We start from the raw sequence: 20,671 nt of genomic DNA on the forward strand, positions 1-20,671 counted from the left end.
GCTTCAACCACTCTGTGTGTGTGTGTGTGTGTGTGTGTGTGTGTGTGTGTGTGTGTGTGTGTGTGTGTACCGACTGGGGCGCAGGATAGTATCACTGTTTCCTTTCTCTGCCCATGAATCTGTTGTATGTGACTTGAAGCCGGTCTACCAGTTGCCAGATGTGTATCCCGCCTGTCATTACGAAAGCTCCTGCCTTCAGCTATTTTCTGCCAGCTTCCCTACCTGCACAGGGAGAAGTTGTGATCAGAACTGAAACATGTGAATGTGAGGTTTCTTGGAGCCCTTGTTTCCCGTCTTTTTGCATTTTGTTCAAAACGTTTTGAACATCTCTTCAGACATGAGAACCAGAAGCAGACTCTTAAGTGAAAGCTAAAGCCATTCTTGGCCAAAAAAGGAGTTAGCGGTGTTTAATGACATTATTACAAATTATAAGATCCTCTTCATGATCCTCACAGTATCCATCCTTATGGGTTTGTGCCATAAGTAGCCTTCCATCAGAATGAATGAGAGGTCCAAGCAGCATTCGTACCCCGCCCTCTGTGCATGCCACAGTTGTATTAGAGGCGACTGGAAGCCGTTGTGCCTCCATCTTTTTCCAAAGACCAGCAGAGCAGCCACGTTGGGAAGAAGCTCCCACTTTTGTTTGAAGTGCTCCTCGCCCTAAGCCAAAATACAGAAGAGAAAAGAAAGAAGAAGCCACACACTCACTAGTAACACCCCCTGCTCCCTCCATTGAGAGAAAAAACGTAAAGCATAAACATAAACTAGAATAACATAAATTAAAATATTAAAACTGCAACAGATTCTATAAATCTAATTAAAAGCCTGGACGAATAAATGTTTATTCACAGCCCTTGAAAAAGCTGTCAGAGTTGAAGAAACTCTTTATTTCTGAAGGGGAGCGCATTCCGAACCCTGTCCTTTGGGGCAGCAGTGGAGAAGACCCATCTCTGAGTAGCCACCAGATGAGCTGGTGGCAACTGCAGACAGACCTCCCCGGATTATCTCAATAGGTGGTGGAGCTCCTAACAGAGGTATTCTCTTAAATACCCTGCGCCTAAGATGTTTAGGGATTTATAGTTTATAATCAGCACTTTGTATTTTGTCCAGAAATATATTGATAGCCAGTTAAGTTCTTTTAATATAGGTGTCAAGATAATTTATCAGTTGCTAACCCAGAGACCATCATGGCTGCTGCCTTTTGCACCAGTTTCTGGACTACGTACAGAGGCAGCCCCACATAGAGCGCATTACAGTAGTCAAGTCTGGAGGTTACTTGCATATGCTCTCCTGAGATAGTTTGTCTGAAGAAATGGGCACAGCTGACATGTCAACTGAAGTTGATAGAAAGCACTTCTGGCCACTGCCTCAACCTGAGACACTAGAGATGTTTGGATCCATAAGCACTCCCAGACTGTGTACTTGTTCCTTCTGGGGGAGTGTAACCCCTGTCCAGGACAGGCAGTTCAAAACTGTCTCCTAAGTTCCGACACCACACAATAAGTACCTCTGGCTTATGTGGATTCAGTCTTAGTCTGTTATCCCTCATCTAGCCCATTACCGCCTCCACATGGGCATTTGGAGATGTATTCCCCCCCCTCCCTTTCTCGGTTGTTAAATCACATCTATAAATAGTACTGTATGAAAAAAAGGTTTTTAAGTTTAAGAAAATACGAAGGTGGTAGTTCTAATTGCTTTGAGCACATCTATCTATCTATCTATCTATCTATCTATCTATCTATCTATCTATCTATCTGTTTCTCTAAGGCATACCTGTCACTTATCCCATGCGTGGCAGCTCTCGTGAGAGTTCGCAAGCAAGCTGCCGGCAGGGGGAGAGGAAAGCGGTGGCACTAGCGGACAGGCTTGTGGGCGAGGCGGGAAACAAAACAGCAGTGGTGGGTGGGGAAAGAAAATGGTGGCGGCTGGACAGGGTGGGGGGGAAACTAGAGGCTCAGATGCTCTGCGCCCGCCTCAGCTAGTTAGCAATATTTCATGGAGTCCATTGGTATTTTGGAAGGAGGAGATTCTGTCTGTGCCTTGCTCCGCTGTCACGAAGTACAAGACTTTCTGAGGCTGCAGGAAAATGTAGAATACGAGATTGTGGTCTTTAACTTGTGTAATGTGTGTAATTGTGTAATGTGAAGTTGGTTTGTTCTTAGTTTCATTTCTGGACAAGCAAATTCCGATGATTCTTTTAAAATGTTAATCTCAGATGTTGAACATCTACCATTTGCAAAAACCTCTCAAAGCTGAAGTGATTCACCGGTTGTGCTGCCCACATGTAGTTCATGCTAGAATATAAATAGGTATAAATAAATATGCTGGAGTATAAATGAGCTTGCTTGTCTACCCTGATGCCAGGAGACTGAAGTGTCTGGTGCCCCAAACTTGAATGCATTCTATTGAAGAAAGCTTATTTTAAATAGAAGGCACCCAATTCCACATTTTAAGCCATGATCCAGAGAACCTGCCCTGCATACAGTAATTGTTGCACAAAATGCAACTATTGGATGTCCAGTATCTCCTCAAGCATGGTGTGGCCCTTAGGGCCCTCATTTGGTGAAGCCCAGTGGGATTCAGAGGGAAGATGGGCGAAAACCATCACAGCACGTGTGCCGTGCTGGCCATATGTCAGGCAATGAAACGGTAGAAATGGAAAACTTTCTGCAGAACATTCTTCACCCCACATCTCTATGGGGCGCCGCAAGGATATTGTGGAGCTGAAAAAGGTGCAGAGAAGAGCAGACGAAATGACCAGGGGGCTGGAGCGACTCCTCTCTGAGGAAAGATTACAATGTTTGGGCGTTTGTAGTTTGGAAAGAAGTCATGTAATGGGGGGGCGGGGGCATGATAGAGAGGTATTAAAACATGCACAGTGTTTTTCTCCCTCTCTCATAAGATTAGGACCCAGCATCATCCGTTAAAGCCCAATGCTGGGAAATTCAGGACAGACAAAGGGAAATCCTCCTTTACACAACGTGTAGTTAGTTAAACTATGGAATTCTCTGCTGCAGGATGTGATAATGGGCCCCCAATCTAGATGATTTTAAAAGGGGATTAGGCAGATTCATAGAGGAGAGGGCTCTCAATGGCTACTTGCCTGAGCGCTTCCAGATTAGACCTTACGACAGGGTCACACGTTGCATATCTGCAGAGTGTGCTTCCGAACTTCCTATGTTGTGACGCCGCAGCCCTTACGCTGTCAGCCGGGTGCCGTTCACATTTCAGATGCCTCGTTTCGGATTTAATCGCTGCAATATAGTGCTATAATGTTGTATGTGCGTCACAAAGATGTTGCTGTATTTTCCCGTTGTCGGATTTTTTGGTTCTGGGGGATTGTTGCGAATAAGATCCTGCTGAAGCATTTTACCGCAGTTGTAGCGAGTAATCCGGAAAGCACCCTGGAGCCTGCATGAGCAATGAATGCTATTCCCCTGAGGGGAGGGCGCCTCTCTGGGAAGAGCACCTGCCTGCTTGCTTGCATGCAGAAGGTTCCCAGGTCCCCTCCCTGGCAGCAGCATCTCCAGGATAGGGCTGAGAGAGACTCCTGCCTGCAACCTTGGAGAAGCCGCTGCCAGTCTGGGTAGACAAGCCCGAGCTAGATGGACCAAGAGTCTGACTCAATATAGGGCAGCTTCCTCTCTGTTCCTATCTGTAGACCTCCATCAGGATCAGAGGGGGCATGTCCCTGAACACCAGGCGCTGGGGGAAACTGTGAGGGGGCACTTGCCCTCTTTGCCCCGCTGGTGGGCTTCCCAGATCCACCTGGCTGGCCACTGCATGAGGCAGGATGCTGGACTGGGTGGACCTTGCCCTAATCCAGCAGGGCTGGTCTTCTTCTCGCCCGGGCTCCCTTGCCCATCAGCCACTTGCCCATATTGCAGGCTGCCCGTCACTGGCCGCAGCATGCAATCTCCGCTTCAGCCCAGGAAAGGCAGGGCATCTGCTTTGCAAATCCTCGTAGGTCAAATGCATCCTCCCCTGTGCTTATTTCCTCAGGGTCTATTTTTAAATGCCTATTTAAATGCCTGTGCCTTAAGCTTCCCGAAGATGAGCATCGCCACCTTAGGAAAGGCAAAGGGCTATGTTGTGTTCAAGGTGGAGCCCTGCCTTCCAAGGAAAATCCTCCGCGGGGAGGGAGAGGCCTCCCTCTGCATGAGACAGACCGTGCTAGCTGGCTCCTTTTGTCTCTCTCACAATGGATTTGGAAGGGTTTGTTTTTATCTCCCCTTCTGTTTCCTGTGGATTTCTCTCCCTTGGACACAGCTGGCTCTTCTCCACACTGTGTGGTTGGGTTCCTGATGCTGTCTGCTTCTCAGCCCCAGGATCTGAGCTGCCACCGATGTTTCTGGGCAATGGAGCCTGAGTTTGTAGCCAGAAGCCCATCTTGCTATTGCCACCTCGGGGTGGGTGGGTGAGTGGGATACACTATGCGGTGTAGTGCTACAGGGGTGGGCGGGGATGACATGCTGGTACTTTCTTCCCCTCCCGGGACCCAGCAGGGATGCAAAGCCCTCTGCTTTCTACATGGAAATAATGAACTGCTCTTGCTATTCCAACAATTTTGTTATATAACTGAATATCGGACACCGAGGAGAGCTGGTCTTGTGGTAGCAAGCATGACTTGTCCCCTTTGCTAAGCAGGGTCCATTCTGGTTTGCATTTGGATGGGAGACTACATGTGAGCACTGTAAGGTCTTCCCCTTCGGGGATGGGGCCATAGATCACGGGAAGAGCCCCTTCCGGCTTGCATGCAGAACGTCCCAAGTTCCCTCCCTGGCAGCATCTCCAAGATAGGGCTGAGAGAGACTCCTGCCTGTAACTTTGGAAAAGCCGCTGCTGGTCTGGGTAGGCAGTGCTGAGCGAGATGGACCAAGGGTGTGACTTGGTAGAAAGCAGCTTCTACCATTCGTGTTCCCCAGACTACGGGAAACACCTCTATCGGGCAGCGGTGATATAGGACGGTGCTGAAAGGCATCATCTCAGACTGCGTGGGAGATGGCAATGGTCAACCCCTCCTGTATTCTATGAAAGCAAACCACATGGCTCTGTTGTCGCCAGGAGTCGATACTGACTCGAGGGCACAACTTTACCTTTTTACCATTTGTTCTCACCATTCTTCCTGTCTTCTGTTACAAGGAGTATCTTCCACCCTTTGTGGTTGAGAATCCAGATGGCTCTTCTGGGTGAAGAACTGCTGGAGGTTCCCCCTCTCTGCTCTCTGATTGGCTACAGTACCTGAAGTCTGGCATGAACAAAGAGACAGACCCTTTTAGGAACATAAGACGCTGCCATATCCTGAGTCAGACCCTTGGTCCATCTAGCTCAGTATTGTCTTCACAGACTGGCAGCGGCTTCTCCAAGGTTGCAGGAAGGAGTCTCTCTCAGCCCTATCTTGGAGATGCTGCAGGGAGGGAACTTGGAACCTTCTTCTCTTCCCAGAGCGGCTCCATCCCCTACTAAGGGGAATCTCTTCCAGTGCTCATACTTCCAGTCTCCCTTTCATATGCAACCAGGGTGGACCCTTCTTAGCTAAGGGGACAAGGCATGCTGGCTACAAAAAGACCAGCTCTCCCCATCCATCTTGCCTCATATTGTCTGCGTGTGTCAGATAATGACTGACCGTACTAGAGAGACCTCTTCTCCAACGGGGGAGAGCCCTGGAGATTGCTGGCTGTGCCTCCTCCATCAGGGTCTCCTCTGCGAGGTGGTCAGGCTGGGCTTGCCTTGGTGTCTCCATTCCTCTTGAGTTCGGTTGTGCTCAAAAGTGCTGACTTTAAGAGATGTCTCGTGCAAACCATGAGAGATCACTTTCTATTTTTGTACCTCTGTGCGAAACAGCTACCCAGAAGCATTAGCTGTGAAACTGGCGTGTGTGTATGTGTGTGTGGGATCACCACTGCAAGCTGTGCTGTAAGGAATTGTTTTAATTTTGCTTTTACCGTTTGCATCCTGCGGTGTTTGTCAGCTTCATGCTGCTATAAATCTCTAGAGCTTGAAAAAAATGGCTGCCTCTGCCTTTATTTGTGGGTTCCATTAAAAGTAGACGTTTGTCTTAAATATATGAATGGGCCATTAAATATGCATGCTAGTTTCCATTTAATATTCATAGCTATTAAAATAATATGAAAACCTAATGTGAAGATTTCTCTATGAGATAGATGACTAATGTTCATACATTTCCGTTGTCTGATAGAAAAGGGGGAAATTGGGACACACACACACACACACACACACACACACACACACACGCACACAGAGAGCGTATAATATGAATGAGGATATGGCTGAATTAACCCGTCTCATCACATCTCCCCTCACAATTAGGGATTATACTCATAATAAAATACTTAGTTGTTTTGTACAGTCTGTTTTATTCCTGTAGTCCATCACACTTTGAAGCCACCTAATAGCGGAGTGGGGAAATGGCTTGGCTAGCAAGCCAGAGGTTGCCGGTTCGAATCCCCGCTGGTATGTTTCCCAGACTATGGGAAACTGCTCTATTGGGCAGCAGCGATAGAGGAAGATGTTGAAAGGCATCATCTCATACTGCGTGGGAGGAGGCCATGGTCAACCCCTCCTGTATTCTACCAGAGACAACCACAGGGCCCAAGGGCGTTGCTTTAAAGGAAACGGAGCCCTCTTGAGCCCCTGCACCATCCCGGGAGGCATGCGCAGAGTGCTGAGAAGTGTAGCCCTTCCCAGCGCTTTCATGCCAGTGCTCTTAGGAGAGGCCCCGTCTCTCTTTGAGGGCCCTCCCAGTACTGCGGAAAGCCCGGAATTGTGTGGAGGTCGGCAGAGTGGGACATGGCGCTCACCGTGAAGGCTTTTTGCCACTGTGGCAGCCCCCACTTGAAACATAGTGAGGATCACTGTCGTGGTCTGCACTGAACTCACCGGTCAGGAGAAGAGAGCTGGTCTGGCGGTAGCCAGCCTGACTTGTCCCCTTAGCTAAGCAGGGTCTGCCCTGGTTGCATAGGAATGGGAGACTTGATGTGTGAGCGCTGCAAGAGATTCCCCTTGGGCAGGCCGGCTCAACTTTGGCCCTCCTGTAGATGTTGGCCTACAACAATTTGCACCTGGTGAGTGATGACCTGTGACAGTTGCTGTGCCCACCTGATGGTGCCTGCTGAGAGAGGCACCCTCCTCTCGTCAAGTGGGCAAATCGGGGCCCTCCGGCTGAAGCCACGCTGGATGCCCCCTGGAAACCCGGCCTCGGCTTTCTAGCATCACAGTTAATGAAAACCAGCAGCCCTGTCTGGTCATGTCAATTCGTGGGGCAGCCAATTATAATTCAAACGGCATGGCTTAATTTGCGCTGGTGGCTCTTTCAGGTCAGCGCCGTGCTGGGAATGCCACAACTGCAAGGCACTTCTAACCACACACCCGACCTCGATGATGTTGCCGTCTCATTCCTTTGTCTGTTCTGCACAGCAGGGGCTCTCAGCCCTGGAGCCCCCCCCCGTGTGGTTGGACTACAATTCCCATCACCCCCAGCCGCGGGGGCCGCAGAGCTAGGGACCCACAGTGGAGAACCCCCTTCTGCGCAGCCTTTGTGATGCTTGGCCCCCATCTCAGAAGTCGGCCCTGGAGTTTTTGGCGCCCGAGGCGGAGTTTGGCTGGGGGGCCCGCCCAGCCAAAAAGGAGAGGCGCCCTGCTGGCTTTGACTTGAGCCGTGCAGGCTGATCATTTGCAAGGTCGACGGACCTCCCCGCACGAATGACTACCCCGTGCTGCTTTGAAGATCCAGTGGGAGAGGGTTCCCAGTCTATGAAAGGGGCAAAGCCCAAACCCTTCAGAGATGAAAGGATGCTGCTATTAATTCGAAAGCCCTGTCTGCCCCCTGCTAACTGGTCAGAGGCATCTTTTGAAAGTGATGATTCTCTTTGTTGAGCAGGGCATCCTGAGCATCCTGTCCACCCCTCCTGTGTTCTACCCAAGACAACCACAGGGCTCTGTGGGCGCCAGGAGTCGACGCCGACTCGACGGCACACTTCACTTTATATGCTGGCACTGTTGGTTATATATACCACCACTACCACCACCAACACCACCCCGGACTGGGGTCCTCAGCAGCCAGCGAGCTCTGCTTAGCGGACAGACAGGCCCTGCCAGCCGTTGTGCCGGAGGTTGTTGGAGTTCATCCTCCCACACCACTGACTAAACAGGTGCTTCGTGGGGAAAGGGTTGGGGACGGCGGGATGCCTGCCTCCGTGTCCGACTCTGGACTGGAAGTTTCGGTGCCGATGCCTGAGTTTGCGTCGGATTATGCTCAGCAGGGCGGGAGCCAAGCGTTGCTCTTTGGCGCGGTGCTAAGAAGCCTGCAAGCAGGGCGGAGAGGACCCTCCTTTCCGCAACAGCCCATCTTGAGCCTGTGCTGTTGCTTTCTGGACGGAGGTGCATTCAGGGATGCAGCCGAGAGAAGCCGAGGGCTGGCACACAAGGGATTTGAGCGCGTCACCAGCCCCGAAATAACCGCCTTGGCTTCCAGTGAGGCAGGCAGTTCCTATGGCAACTGGACCATCTGCGGCATCCTACGGATCAAAACCAAAACCTGGTTCTCTGTAAGTTTGGTCACGAAAGACGCCGTCAGAGCAAGTGGGATGGGTAGAAAGCACGGCGTGGCTCGCGGTTCCTAAGCAGCGTCGGTTTTGGTTGGTGTTTCCGATGTCGACTCCAGTTTGCAAGGAACACACCGAAACGAAAGCCCCTGTTCTTGCACTTTAAGATCAGAACTATTAAAAGGAAAAGAGGGAGCTGCTAATCCGTAACTGGCCGCTTGGCGCTGTGACGGATCTGGCAGAAGAATTACCCCCCCGGTTTTTATGCTTCACATCTGCTCCTGCAGAACTTCTGTAGGATTCCTTGGGGCATTCAGTTTACAAGGAGAATGGCTTCACATAGCCACCTTTCCGCCGCTCCCAGCTGAATCTGCCCACCTGGCTTGCTCAGTTGGGAAGACTCTGCTCTGTGTGCCGACAGCCACGGAGGCCCGTTTGCACGCAGGACGGGGCCTTCTTGGTGACTGCCCCAGACTGTGGAACTGGCTCGAAACTGAAGGCTGCCCTTTCTCTCCAGGCTTTTGGCCAGTGAGTAGCCCCCACTCGCATTTTTAAACTGTCGCCGTGTTTCTCTTGTGTTTAAGTTGTGTTTATTGGAATTTCATGATTGTTTTTCTCTTGTTCTTAACTGCGCTGGGGTCTTAGGATGGGGAGCAGTATGAAAACATTAATACATACCTAGGACTTGGTTGATGCTGAGGAGGTCCTGGGGAGGGGCTTTCTGGGACAGCCTTGAACCTTCGGGTGGGCAGGCCTGAAGATGGGCGGGAGGCAGTGGAAGAATCAGGCTGTGGGAAGGCCTGGACCCCTGAGAGGGCAGCTGCTGTTGCTTCTGCCCCCGGGCAACCTCCAAGGCATCAAACAAGAGGCGGGCTGCAGTGGTGTGTCTGGTTGCAGCGGTTCTGAGACTGTGAATGTAGCAGGCTTCAGGCTCCATGGAAGAGTATCTGCCTGCTTGCATGCCGGAAGTCTGAGCTTCAGTTCCTGGCAGCACCTCCAGGTAGGGTTGGGAGAGACTCCGGCCTGTAACCTTGGAGAGCTGCTGCCAGTCAGTGCAGACAACAATGAGCTAGCTGGACCAAGGGTCTGATTCAGTAAATGGCAGCTTCCTGTGTTACTCTCTGCTGCACTAATAAAAAGAGGGCTGCGCTCAGTGCAGCAATGAAGATGCCCAGAGGAGAGCCGGTCTTGTGGTAGCAAACATGGATTGTCCCCTTTGCTAAGCAGGGTCTGCCCTGGTTTTCATTTGGATGGGAGACTATGTGTGTGAGCACTGTAAGCTATTACAGTGATATCTGGGTTCCAAGTTCCCTCCCTGGCAGCATCTCCAAAACAGGGCTGAGAGAGACTCCTGCCTGCCACCTTGGAGATGCCGCTGCCAGCCTGGGTAGACAGTACTGAGCTAGATGGACCAAGGGTCTGACTCGGTATATGGCAGCTTCCTATGTTCCTAACTTGCTGACATTGAGCTGGGTCTTGTGTAAGGTCATCCATGTGATATATTCTTCATCTGGATGTCCGAAGGCACAGCCACACACTTTCCAGATGGAAAAGCACATAGGAGCTCAGCTAAATTTGGCCGCTTTTCTCCTTAATGGCCTTCCTTCCATCTGTATTGTCAGATACCCTTGATGGTGGCTTTAGGGTGGCGGCTTTGAATGTATTTATTTGTTTTGTTTGTTTCATTTATATCCTGCTCTTCCTCCAAGGAGCCTAGAGCAGTCTGCATGCTTATGTTTATCCTCACAACATCCCTGTGAGGCAGGTTAGGCCAAGATATTCGTGCCTGGCCCAGAGTCACCCTGTGAGTTTCTTGGCTGAATGGGGATTTGAACTCGGGTCTCCCTGGTGCTAGACCAACACTCTCACCACTACACCATGCTGGCAACTGTCGTCTCCAAAGTGTAGCATAAATGGGGTTTAAAGCACTCTTCTTCCCTTCCTCTTCGGTCAGCTCATTACCACTCATTGAGGCCGTTCTCACACGTAGCCTAAACCAGGCCAGGACTGAGAAAAATAACCAGGCCAGGAATGCCGGGATTGAGCCCGATCACGATGGGGCAGCGCCGGCGAGCCCGGCTTTTTAGCCCAGCTTTTAGCTGAGGTGGAGGGAAGCTACACTCACCTTCACCCAGGCTTCCTGCTCGTGTGTGAGCTCGGCCTGCTTCCAGCCTGGCCGCACCCACCGACGGGCGCCTAGAGCACCTGTCTCTTGGAGGAACCCTCCAATGTATTGCACACACAACATGCATTGCAAATACACCACGTATTGCACAAGCCGCGTATTGCACAAGCCGCGTATTGCACAAGCCGCGTATTGCACAAGCCACGTATTGCACAAGCCGCATATTGCACAAGCCGCCTCTCCTCACCTGGGTGGAAGGTGAGTTTCACCAGCCTCCCCGCCTCCCTCTGCCTGCCCACCGCCCCGCCCGCCCGGTCATGGGAACGACCTCATTATGTTTAAATTTAAACCAGTGGCTGCAGTGAGTGAAGGGGGTTGAGGCTGAACACATAAGCGCGCGCAGGCCGGGTGACTCCCTGGCTCCGTTTGGCCTCCCATCTGCTTGTCCTGTCTGTTTAGATCAACTCGTTCAGGGCTGAGAAGTCCGTTGGGAACAGATCAGGAGCCCCGAGGCGGCTGCTGCTAACTGTTTGCATGGAGGTGGCGAGCGAGCGAGCGGTGGGTTGGCGGACCGCGTGGAATTTTTCCTGGGCTCACAGACTCTGACCGTGGAGAATGCCTCTTCCTGGCCTTGCCTTTCCTAGTCAGTTGAAGCTGCCGGAGAAGACGCCGGCAGCTCATTCGCGAGACAGAGCATCACGATGACAACAGGAGAACAGCCCTGCTTGGAGAAGCCGCTGCCAGTCAGTGTAGACAGTCCTGAACTAGATGGACCAATGGTCTGACTCAGTAGGCAGCAGCTTTCTCTGTCTCACCATGTAGTGCTGCACTTTGCCAGTGCTGGGAGCCCCTACGGGAAACCATCTGCACCATCTTGGAAGGCATTCATGGGGGTGCTGAGGCCCAGAGGAACATAGGAAGCCTGCCTTCTTCTCAGTCAGACCCTCTAGCTCATAAGCACAGCCCTGCTGGATCAGGCCCAAGGAGGTCCATCTAGTCCAGCATCCTGTTTCGCACAGCGGCCCACCAGATGCCGCTGGAAGCCACAGGCAGGAGTTGAAAGGGGCAGGCCCTCTCTCCTGCTGTTGCTCCCCTGCAACTGGGACTCAGAGGCATCCTGCCTCTGAGGCTGGAGGTGGCCTATATCCCTCCGACTAGTAGCCGTTGATAGACCTCTCCCTCCATGAAGTTATCCAAACCCCTCTTAAACTAATAGCCAACACCACATCTTGTGGCAGAGAATTCCACAAGTTGATTATGTGTTGTGTGAAGAAGCACTTCCGTTTGTTGGTCCTAAATTTCCTGGCAATCCATTCCATGGGGTGACCCCTGGTTCTAGTGTTATGGGAGAGGGAGAAGAATTTCTCTCTATCCACTTTCTCCACACCATGCATGGTTTTATGGACCTCTATCATGTCTCCTCGCAATTGTCTTTTTTCCAAACTAGAAAGCCCCAAATGCTGTTGCCTTGCCTCATCAGGAAGGTGCTCCAGGCCCCTGATCATCTGGGTTGCCCTCTTCTGCGCCTTTTCCAGTTCTACAAGGTCCTTCTTTAGATATGCAATTTGGACATTAACAGAGGCTGGCAGGGGAGGGGGAACCTCCGGAGGGGGACACACACACACACACACCCCGTGGCTTTGGAGAAGCCCCATAGAGTGACGGCAGTGAGTTATATTTCTTTTTCTTCCTTTTTAAAAATTTTGTTAATTTTTTAATCGCGACACACTCCTTATTGAACCGAACCAGGGGACGAGTTGGTCCGATATCGAGCCGTTGAACCTAAGCGGTTCGATGTTGCGCAGGTTTGGAATCGTACCTGTTTGCACATTCCTAGTTGCAGGCATGAATCACCCCCTTCGCTAAGCAGGGCCTTCCTTGGTTTGCATTTGGATGGGTGACGACATGTGAGCGCTGTAAGATATTTTCCCTTAGGGGATGGGGCCAAGCTCAGTGGAAGAGCATCTGCATGTCTGCAAGTAGACGGTCTTAAGTTCGGGCCCTGGCAGCATCTCCAGGTCGGGCTGGGAGAGACGCCTGCCTGAGACCTGGGCGAAGCCACTGCCAGTCAGTTTAGACAATACTGAGTGAGATGGACCAAGGGTCCGGAGGCAGCTTCCTGTGTTCCTATGAATTCGTGAAGCTCTTTAAACGTCAGGTGCCGTTTTTATGGGCCGGGCTTACAAAGTTGGCAGCAGCCGAGTCTCAGACTGGTGAGTCACCACGACCCACAACTGAGCCTCTCCCACTCCTGGGTTAGTTACAGCCTGGATGGGAAGAGTTATCGTTTATATCGTGTTTATTTTTGGAGGAGGAGGAGTAAAACAGAAGGACCAGGGCACAATTAAAAACGAGCCCTCTGCTGCAATTTGAAAGACTAAGACCCCATCCGAAGCTCTCCGAGCGTCAAGGTTTTGAAAAACCATTGAAGGACCATTCCTACTTGCCCCCACAAGACCAGCTCTGCTTCCTGGACTCCTTTCGTGGCAGGGGCAGGGGCGTGGGGCAGGCACACCCCTGGCGGCAGGGGCCCGCCCTCCTGGTTTCCTGGGGCATCGAATGTCCAGCCACATTTCAAGGCAGGCAGAAATCTTGGGCTGGGGGGCCCTTCCCTTAGCCAAACAGGAGACAAAGGGCCACCGCAAGATCCCTCCTGCTCCTTTGGGGTCCCTTCCCTCAGCACCTGCTGCTGGGGAGCCTCTGGGCTCAGGGCGTGGGGCTGGGTAGCTTGACGCTGTGGCGGTTATGCAAGCCTCCCTGTGGAGAGGACAGTGTCCTCATCTGAACCACTCTAAGCCCAGCATCAATCTCCCACTGCCACTGTTTTGCCCGCACAGGAGGCCGGCTGGCTCTCTCTCTCTCTCTCTCTCTCCTCTCCTCAAGGCTGCTAATTATGTCAGTGTGGAGTCAGCAGTTAACAGAACAGGAGATGTCAAGGCATGGGGCGGGCGGTGGGGAGAAAACACTACCCCCCCCCCACCAAAGCCCTATCTGAAAAACTAGAAGTTTGGGTGTCACTGTTTAAATTCCCGGACATGTTTTCTTTTTCAGAACAATCAGTGAGCTTGCGTTAGCCGTATTAGCAGGGATGTTCTTCCATTTATGCACGCGGTTGAGATGGTGCTGTGTCTGAGCTGTAGGAAGCTACCTTATCCAAGGGTCCAAGTCAGACCCTTGGGCCATCCAGCTCAGTCTGACCCCTGCTAACTGGGCAAAGAGGCACCTTTTAGAGTGGCGAATCTCTTATATTAAGTGGCAGGGGAGAGCAACTGGTCATAGGAACCTAGGAAGCTGCCATATACTGAGTCAGACCCTTGGTCCATCTAGCTCAGTATTGTCTACACAGACTGGCAACGGCTTCTCCAAGGCTGCAGGCTGGTCCTCTCCAGAACCAGCACAGTATCCTTCCAGTGGCTATTGCTGGGGTCTACTTTATGCTTTTTTTTAGATTGTGAACCCTTTGGGGACAGGGGCCATCTTATTTATGTATTGCTTATCTTTCTTTGTAAGATGCTTTGAGAATTTTTGTTGAAAAGCAGTATATAAGAAGTAGTAGTAGTCGTAGTAGTAGTATTGGGTGGCTTTAGGAGGAGTTTAGATAAATTGATGGAGGAAAGGTTTATCAACGGCTACTAGTCGGAGGCCTATAGGCCACCTCCAGCCTGAGAGGCAGGAAACCTCTGAGTACCAGTTGCAGGGAAATAACAGCAGGAGAGAAGGCATGCATCTACCTCTTGCCGGTGGGCCACTGTGTGAAACAGGATGCTGAACTGGATGGGCCCTAGGCATGATCGAGCAGGGCTGTTCTTATGTAGTATTGTCTACATAGACTGGCATTGGCTTCTCCAAGGTTGCAGGCAGGAGTCTCTCTCAGCTTTATTTTGGAGATGCTGCCAGGGAGGGAACTTTGAACCTTCTGCATGCAAGCAGGCTGGTGCTCTTCCCAGAGCAGCTCCATCCCCTGAGGGGAAGATCTTCCAGTTCTCACACCTGTAGTCTCCCTTTCAAATACAAACCAGGGCAGACCCTGCTTAGCAAAGGGGACAAGTCATGCTTGATATCACAAGACCAACTCTCCTCCATGTTTAAGCACAGAGATGATGTTGTCCATTCTCCGTTCTTAAATTTTTATTCTTTGTTGCCTGTTGGCTAGCGTTTTGGGCACAGCATTTTGACAATCTTGGTTAAAAGTGCAGGTATATTAAATATTACTATTTTATGTACTTTCTGCTGAGTTATGTGCGATGCATATTTTGCTCTTAAAGTCTCTTTGACAATGGTTGTCCTCCTAATACATCATAACAAATGCAAAAATATCCCCCAAATATTCTTGATTAACTGGTTGAATTGAAGGTGGTCCACCTCCTCCCAGTAACTTCACAAGTAACTGTTTCAGTTAGCTTTGGAACTAAAAAAAACCCAACACCAAATCATTCTTCTGCTTAGTGATATAACTGAAAGTTAATCTGAAAAACATTCAAAATACACAATTGCTTTGCATCATGTAGTGTGTATCTACATTCTACAACTGAAACCTGCATCTATCTCTGAGTAATGAACTCTGTGTATTTAAGATATCGGACAAAAAGAATCCATTCTTAATAGAAAATGATGCTGACATCGTGTTTTCCTGACAAGTGTGAGAAATCATTGTAATCTGTTTGACTTAAAAATCCTCCCTGCTTTTGTCCAGCTTCTCACATGACAGACTTCCTGAAACAGCTGCAAATGCCTGCTTGAAATGCAATGTATAAAAGATAAAACCCACCGTTAACTCAGCTTACATTGAAACAGGGAGAGGAGAACTGGTCTTAGCAAGCATGATTCCTTTTGCTCAGCAGGGTCTTCATGGATTGCATTTGGATGAGAGACTACATGTCTCCCATTCAAAGGGAGACGGAAGGGAGGTATAGAAATCAAATGAATGAATGAGAATGCTGTAAGATATTCCCCTTAAGGAATAGGGCCATAGCTATATGCAGATATATATGCCTGTATGCAGATGCTCCTGCATTCAATTCCTGGCCGCATCTCCAGGTAGGGCTGGAAGAGACTCCTGCCTGAAACCTTGGAGAGCCGCTGCCAATCTGTGAAGACAATACTGAGCTAGATGGACCAAGGGTCTGACTCAGTATATGGCAGTTTCCTATGTTCCTACCATCTTTCTGCTTTGTGGCTTTACAGGCCAAGATGAGGTCAGCCTGCCTCTCTCTCCAGTTGCAGCTCCTCTCACCTTCTGCTTTAATTACTTCTGAGCATTGGCATCTGCTTCCGTATCCTCTGGGCTGCACAGAGACGGATTGAGAACTGAGTTTGTCTGTACTAGTCTGCTGCAATCACAGGCATGTGTGTGCACATTTGGTGCCTAGTGGGTGGTTTGGTTTCCTGTGTTCCAGAAAGGCTAGCATTTCCCGTCCTGGTGTCGGTGGGGGGGGGAGTTTTTAAAATACATTTCTCGTTCCTTGTCTGTGGCTTCTATGCTGTTAGGACGAGGACACCAAATGACAAGGAAGGAAAGCTGGTCTTGTGGGAGCAAGTATGAATTGTCCCCTTGGCTAAGCAGGGTCTGCCCTGGTTTGCATTTGAATGGGAGACTCCATGTGTGAGCACTGTGAGATATTCCCCTCAGGGGATGGAGCTGCTCTGGAAAGAGCACCTGCCTGCTTGCATGCAGAAGGTTCCAAGTTCCCTCCCTGGCGGCAACTCCAAGAGAGGGCTGAGAGAGACTCCTGCCTGTAGCCTTAGAGAAGGCGCTGCCTGTCTGTGCAGAAGCCGCTGCCTGTCTGTGCGAAGCCGCTGCCTGTCTGTGCAGACAGGCAGCAGCTTCTCCAAGGCTGCAGGCAGGGGTCCCTCTCAGCCTATCTTGGAGATGCTGCCAGGGAGGGAACTTGGAACCTTCCACATGCAAAGCAGATGCTCTAGGGAATGTACTAAAGTGATGATGAGGATTGCCCACTGAAAAGCCCCGGTTCCTTCCAAATGGCCATGGAATGCCAATGGCCATTTGGAAATTCCATGTATTGCTATGGCACTTTGGAAAGAGGAACATAGGAAGCTGCCATATACTGAGTCAGACCCTTTGTCCATCTAGCTCAGGATTGTCTGCACAGACTGGCAGTGGCTTCTCCAAGGCTGCAGGCAGGAGTCTCAGCTTCTCTTGGAGATGCTGCCAGGGAGGAACTTGGAACTTTCTGCTCTTCCCAGAGTGGCTCCATCCCCTGAGGGGGAGATCTTACAGTGTCCACACATGGAGTCTCCCATTAGAATGTATACCAAGGTCGGCCCTGCTTAGCAAATGGGACAATTCATGCTTGCTGCCACAAAACTGGCTCTCCTCCCATAGACCAGGCCTCCTCTACAGCTCTGATAACTGGAATCAACAACAACAAATATTTATATACAAATATTTATATTTATATGTATTAATATTTATATTATTTACCAAAGTTTCCAAAGCGGTTTACATAAAGAAATATAAATAAATACATACATAAAAATGGCTCCCTCTCCCCAAAGGGCTCACAATCTAGAAAAGAAACATAAGACAGACACCAGACACAGCCACTGGAGGGGTGTTGTGCTGGGGATGGAGAGGGCCAGTTGCTCTCTGCCTGTTCAATCAAGAGAATTGGCATGTTAAAAAGGTGCCTCTTTGCCCAGTTAGCTGGGGGTGAATAAAAGGCATGGTTGCCGATGGATTCCCCTCTGCCCTGACCATGCCATTTATGCTTGGGTCTCTACCTGTTGGACTGCAGCTCCCATCAGCCCAGCCCCAAAGGCGGCACCCAAGTTAGTTGCTGTGCAAATTCTGTCTGGAAAGATGTGTAAACTGCCCTGCAGCTTATGATGTGGAGGAAATGGGTCCTTGATGTGGAGTAAATTACCTGGTGACCTTTTGGAAGCGTTTTTTTGCCCTCTAGCTCTGCCTGCCTATGTTAATAAAGGTTAAAGCCACATCAGGCGGCAGCTTTTTGTGCTGCTGGTTTAGTTTCCATTTATGCACAAGAGTTCATTCCTCCTTATTGTTCTGGGATTCTCCCGTGTTACCGGCGGTACTTAGCGGTTATTAAACCCAGGGTGCTTTCCCTTTTTAGTTCCTTTCCTTCACCCGCAGCAGGATAAAAATCAGTATGGACTTTATGGAGTGATAGCTGAGCATTCGTCTCAATAAGCCAGGGCTGTCTTGAAAATGCTTGTAAACAGACTGGATCTCCCCCCCCCCCTTTTCATTGGCGGGGGGGACAAGGTAGGGAGGCAGTTGGGGTAGATGGAGTCTTTCTGCAGATTCAGGGCGGAGTAAACCATCCTGCTCAAACCTTTTTACCCTGCTTTCTCTCACTTGCTTGTTTCTTGCAGTCTGACAGGTGGAAGAGGGTGGTCTTGTGGCAGCAAGCATGAATTGTCCCCTTTTCCTAAGCAGGGTCCGGCTTAGAACATAAGAACTGCCCTGCTGGATCAGGCCCAAGGAGGCCCATCTAGTCCAGCATCCTGTTTCCCACACAGTGGCCCACCAGATGCCTCCGAGAAGCCCACAGGCAAGAGGTCTGTGCATGCCCTCTCTCCTGCTGTTGTTGCTCCCCTGCAACTGGTACTGAGAGGCATTGTGCGTCTGAGGCTGGAGGCGGCCTATAGCCACCAGACTAGTAGCCATCGATAGAGCTGCCCTCCATGAATTTGTCTAAGCCCCTTTTAAACCGTCCAAGCTGGTGGCCATCACCCCTTCCTAGCCTCCTAAGGAAGGTGCTCCAGGCCCCTGATCCTTTTGCTTGCCCTCTTCTGCACCTTTCCCAGTTCTACAACATCCTTCTTACGACGCGGTGACCAGAACTGTATGCCGTACTCCAGATGTGGCCGCACCATAGATTTGTATAAGGGCATGATAATATTAGCGTTTTTATTTTCAGCCCCCTTCCTAGTGATCCCTAGCACGGAACTGGCCTTTTTCACAGCTGCCACGCACTGAGTCGACACCTTCAACGGCTGCCCACCACCACGACCCCAAGATCTCTCTCCTGGTCAGTCACCGACAGCTCAGATCCCATTAGCATATATGTGAAGTTGGGGTGTTTTGCCCCAGCTTAGTTTGCATAGGAAACTACATGTGAACCCTGCAGGATATTCCCCTTAGAGGATGGGCCCATAGCTCAGTGGCAGAGCATCTGTTTTCATGCAGAAGGTCCCAGGTTCCCTCCCTGGCAGCGTCTCCAGGTAGGGCTGGGAAAGACGCCTGCCTGAAACCTTGGAGAGCTGCTGCCAGTCAGTGTAGGCATGAGAAGAAGATAAGAATAGCCCTGCTGGATCAGGCCAAAGGCCAGGCAGCATAGGCAGTGCTGAGCTAGATGGGTCGGAGTTGGTCTAAAGCAGCTTCTTACGTCCCCGTCTGGAGAATGGAAAAACCTCCCCCCAGAAGCCAGTCCTGGAGCGTTTGATTCAAGAGAGTCCAGCGTCTTCTGCGGCGATTCCTGAAGCCCGGAGTGGCCGGGGCGCTGGCGGTTTCGCCCCACTCTCCGCGGCACAAATGACGGGCGGTGCGTTCAGGCCGGTCCAGCGAGTAACCATGGCAACCGTTTGGTCTCTTCCCCTCCCCTCCCCTCCCCTCCCCTGCACAGACGACTCGGGCGATGAGGAGCCCGCCTCGCAGTCTGACAAGAGTGAACTGCACTGCACTCTGAAAAACCTCTCGAGTAAGCTGGAGGATCTCAGCACCTGCAACGACCTCATTGCCAAGCACGGGGCGGCTCTCCAGAGGTCCCTGAGTGAGCTGGAGAACCTGAAGCTGCCTGCCGAGAGCGGGGAGAAGATCAAGGCCGTCAACGAGCGCGCCACCCTCTTCCGGATCACTTCCAATGCTATGATCAATGTAAGTGGGGCGGGGCTGCTCCCGGGGGATGCCGCCGGGCCGGGGGCGGGAGGCCGTTGGCCCCGTCCCGGGTTCCGGAGGGCTGCCGGTGGGGGAGTGGGCAAGGATGTGCCCTGGGGTGTAACTGTAATTGAGTGGGTGGGTTCAAAGAACCCGGGGGCCCCAACTCCTGAGGGGCCCCCAGCTCCACCCCTCCCTCTTTCCTTCATTATCTCCCTCACTGCGAGGGGCCGCCAGGGAGAGGGGTGAACACGGGTCCCCTCTCCCCTAGCTTTGCCACTGGATGTGCCTGTCCCCATGTCCGGGTTTCCAGTATGTCTGATGCTGCGATTCCCGTTCAAGCCCCAACGGTCCCATGGGTGGAGTGTCTTGGCCTGGTATTGGGGAGACCCAAGCTGTGTTGTCCCCTCTAACAGGGGATCTCAGAGGGTGTTGACTACAACTCCCAGAATTCCCAGCCAATGGCCCTCGCAGCTGGGGACGCTGGGAGTTGTAGTCAACAACCTCTGGGACTCTCTGTTAGGGGGACAGGCACATCCAAATCCTTGCCCTGCTCTCCGGTGAGGCCATTCTCCTGCAGCCGAAGTTGGGGTGTGATGTGGGAGTATTACTGGCATGTGTCACAGAGCTGTTACGGTCTGCCTTTCCTAAAGCGCCTACAAGCTACAGCAGCTGCTGAGAGGAATGAGGTAATAACTGTGAAGTGCCTCCTATGTTTTGAGGCGCTCGAAGACTGGAGAATTGTAACCTCCCTGTGGTTTTGAAATGTCTAAGGGGCTCTTCGCTTTGTTTTTTCCCCAAGAGCCATCTGTGGTTTGGGTGTTTTTTAAAAAAACAAACAAATATTTATATACCGCTTTTCAAAACAAAAAGGAAAAGTTTCCAAAGCAGTTTACATAGAGAAATAATGAATGAATGAATGAATGAATAAGATGGCTCCCTGTCCCTGAAGGGCTCACAATCTAAAAAGAAACCTAAGACAGACACCAGCAACAGTCACTGGAGGGGTACTGTGCTGGGGGTGGAGAGGGCCAGTTACTCTTCTTCTGCTCAATAAAGAGAATCGCCATGTTAAAAAGGTGCCTCTTTGCCCAGTGAGCAGGGGTCCATCTAGCTCAGTAT

The 20,671-nt window shown here is 51.0% G+C and overlaps 1 protein-coding gene across 9 annotated transcripts in view; it reads left to right on the plus strand.

Annotated features, from left to right (window-relative positions):
* Nucleotides 1–20,671, plus strand: part of OSBP2 (oxysterol binding protein 2) — a 155,904-nt gene that overhangs the window by 85,506 nt on the left and 49,727 nt on the right. For all 9 annotated transcript variants that reach the window (XM_053279620.1, XM_053279615.1, XM_053279611.1 and 6 more), the window contains one exon: nucleotides 19,299–19,549. In XM_053279620.1, coding sequence (XP_053135595.1) covers nucleotides 19,299–19,549 — 251 coding nt within the window. The remainder of the gene's footprint in view (nucleotides 1–19,298; nucleotides 19,550–20,671) is intronic.

Source organism: Hemicordylus capensis, chromosome 15 (genome assembly GCF_027244095.1).
Source record: "Hemicordylus capensis ecotype Gifberg chromosome 15, rHemCap1.1.pri, whole genome shotgun sequence".
NCBI lineage: Eukaryota > Metazoa > Chordata > Lepidosauria > Squamata > Cordylidae > Hemicordylus > Hemicordylus capensis.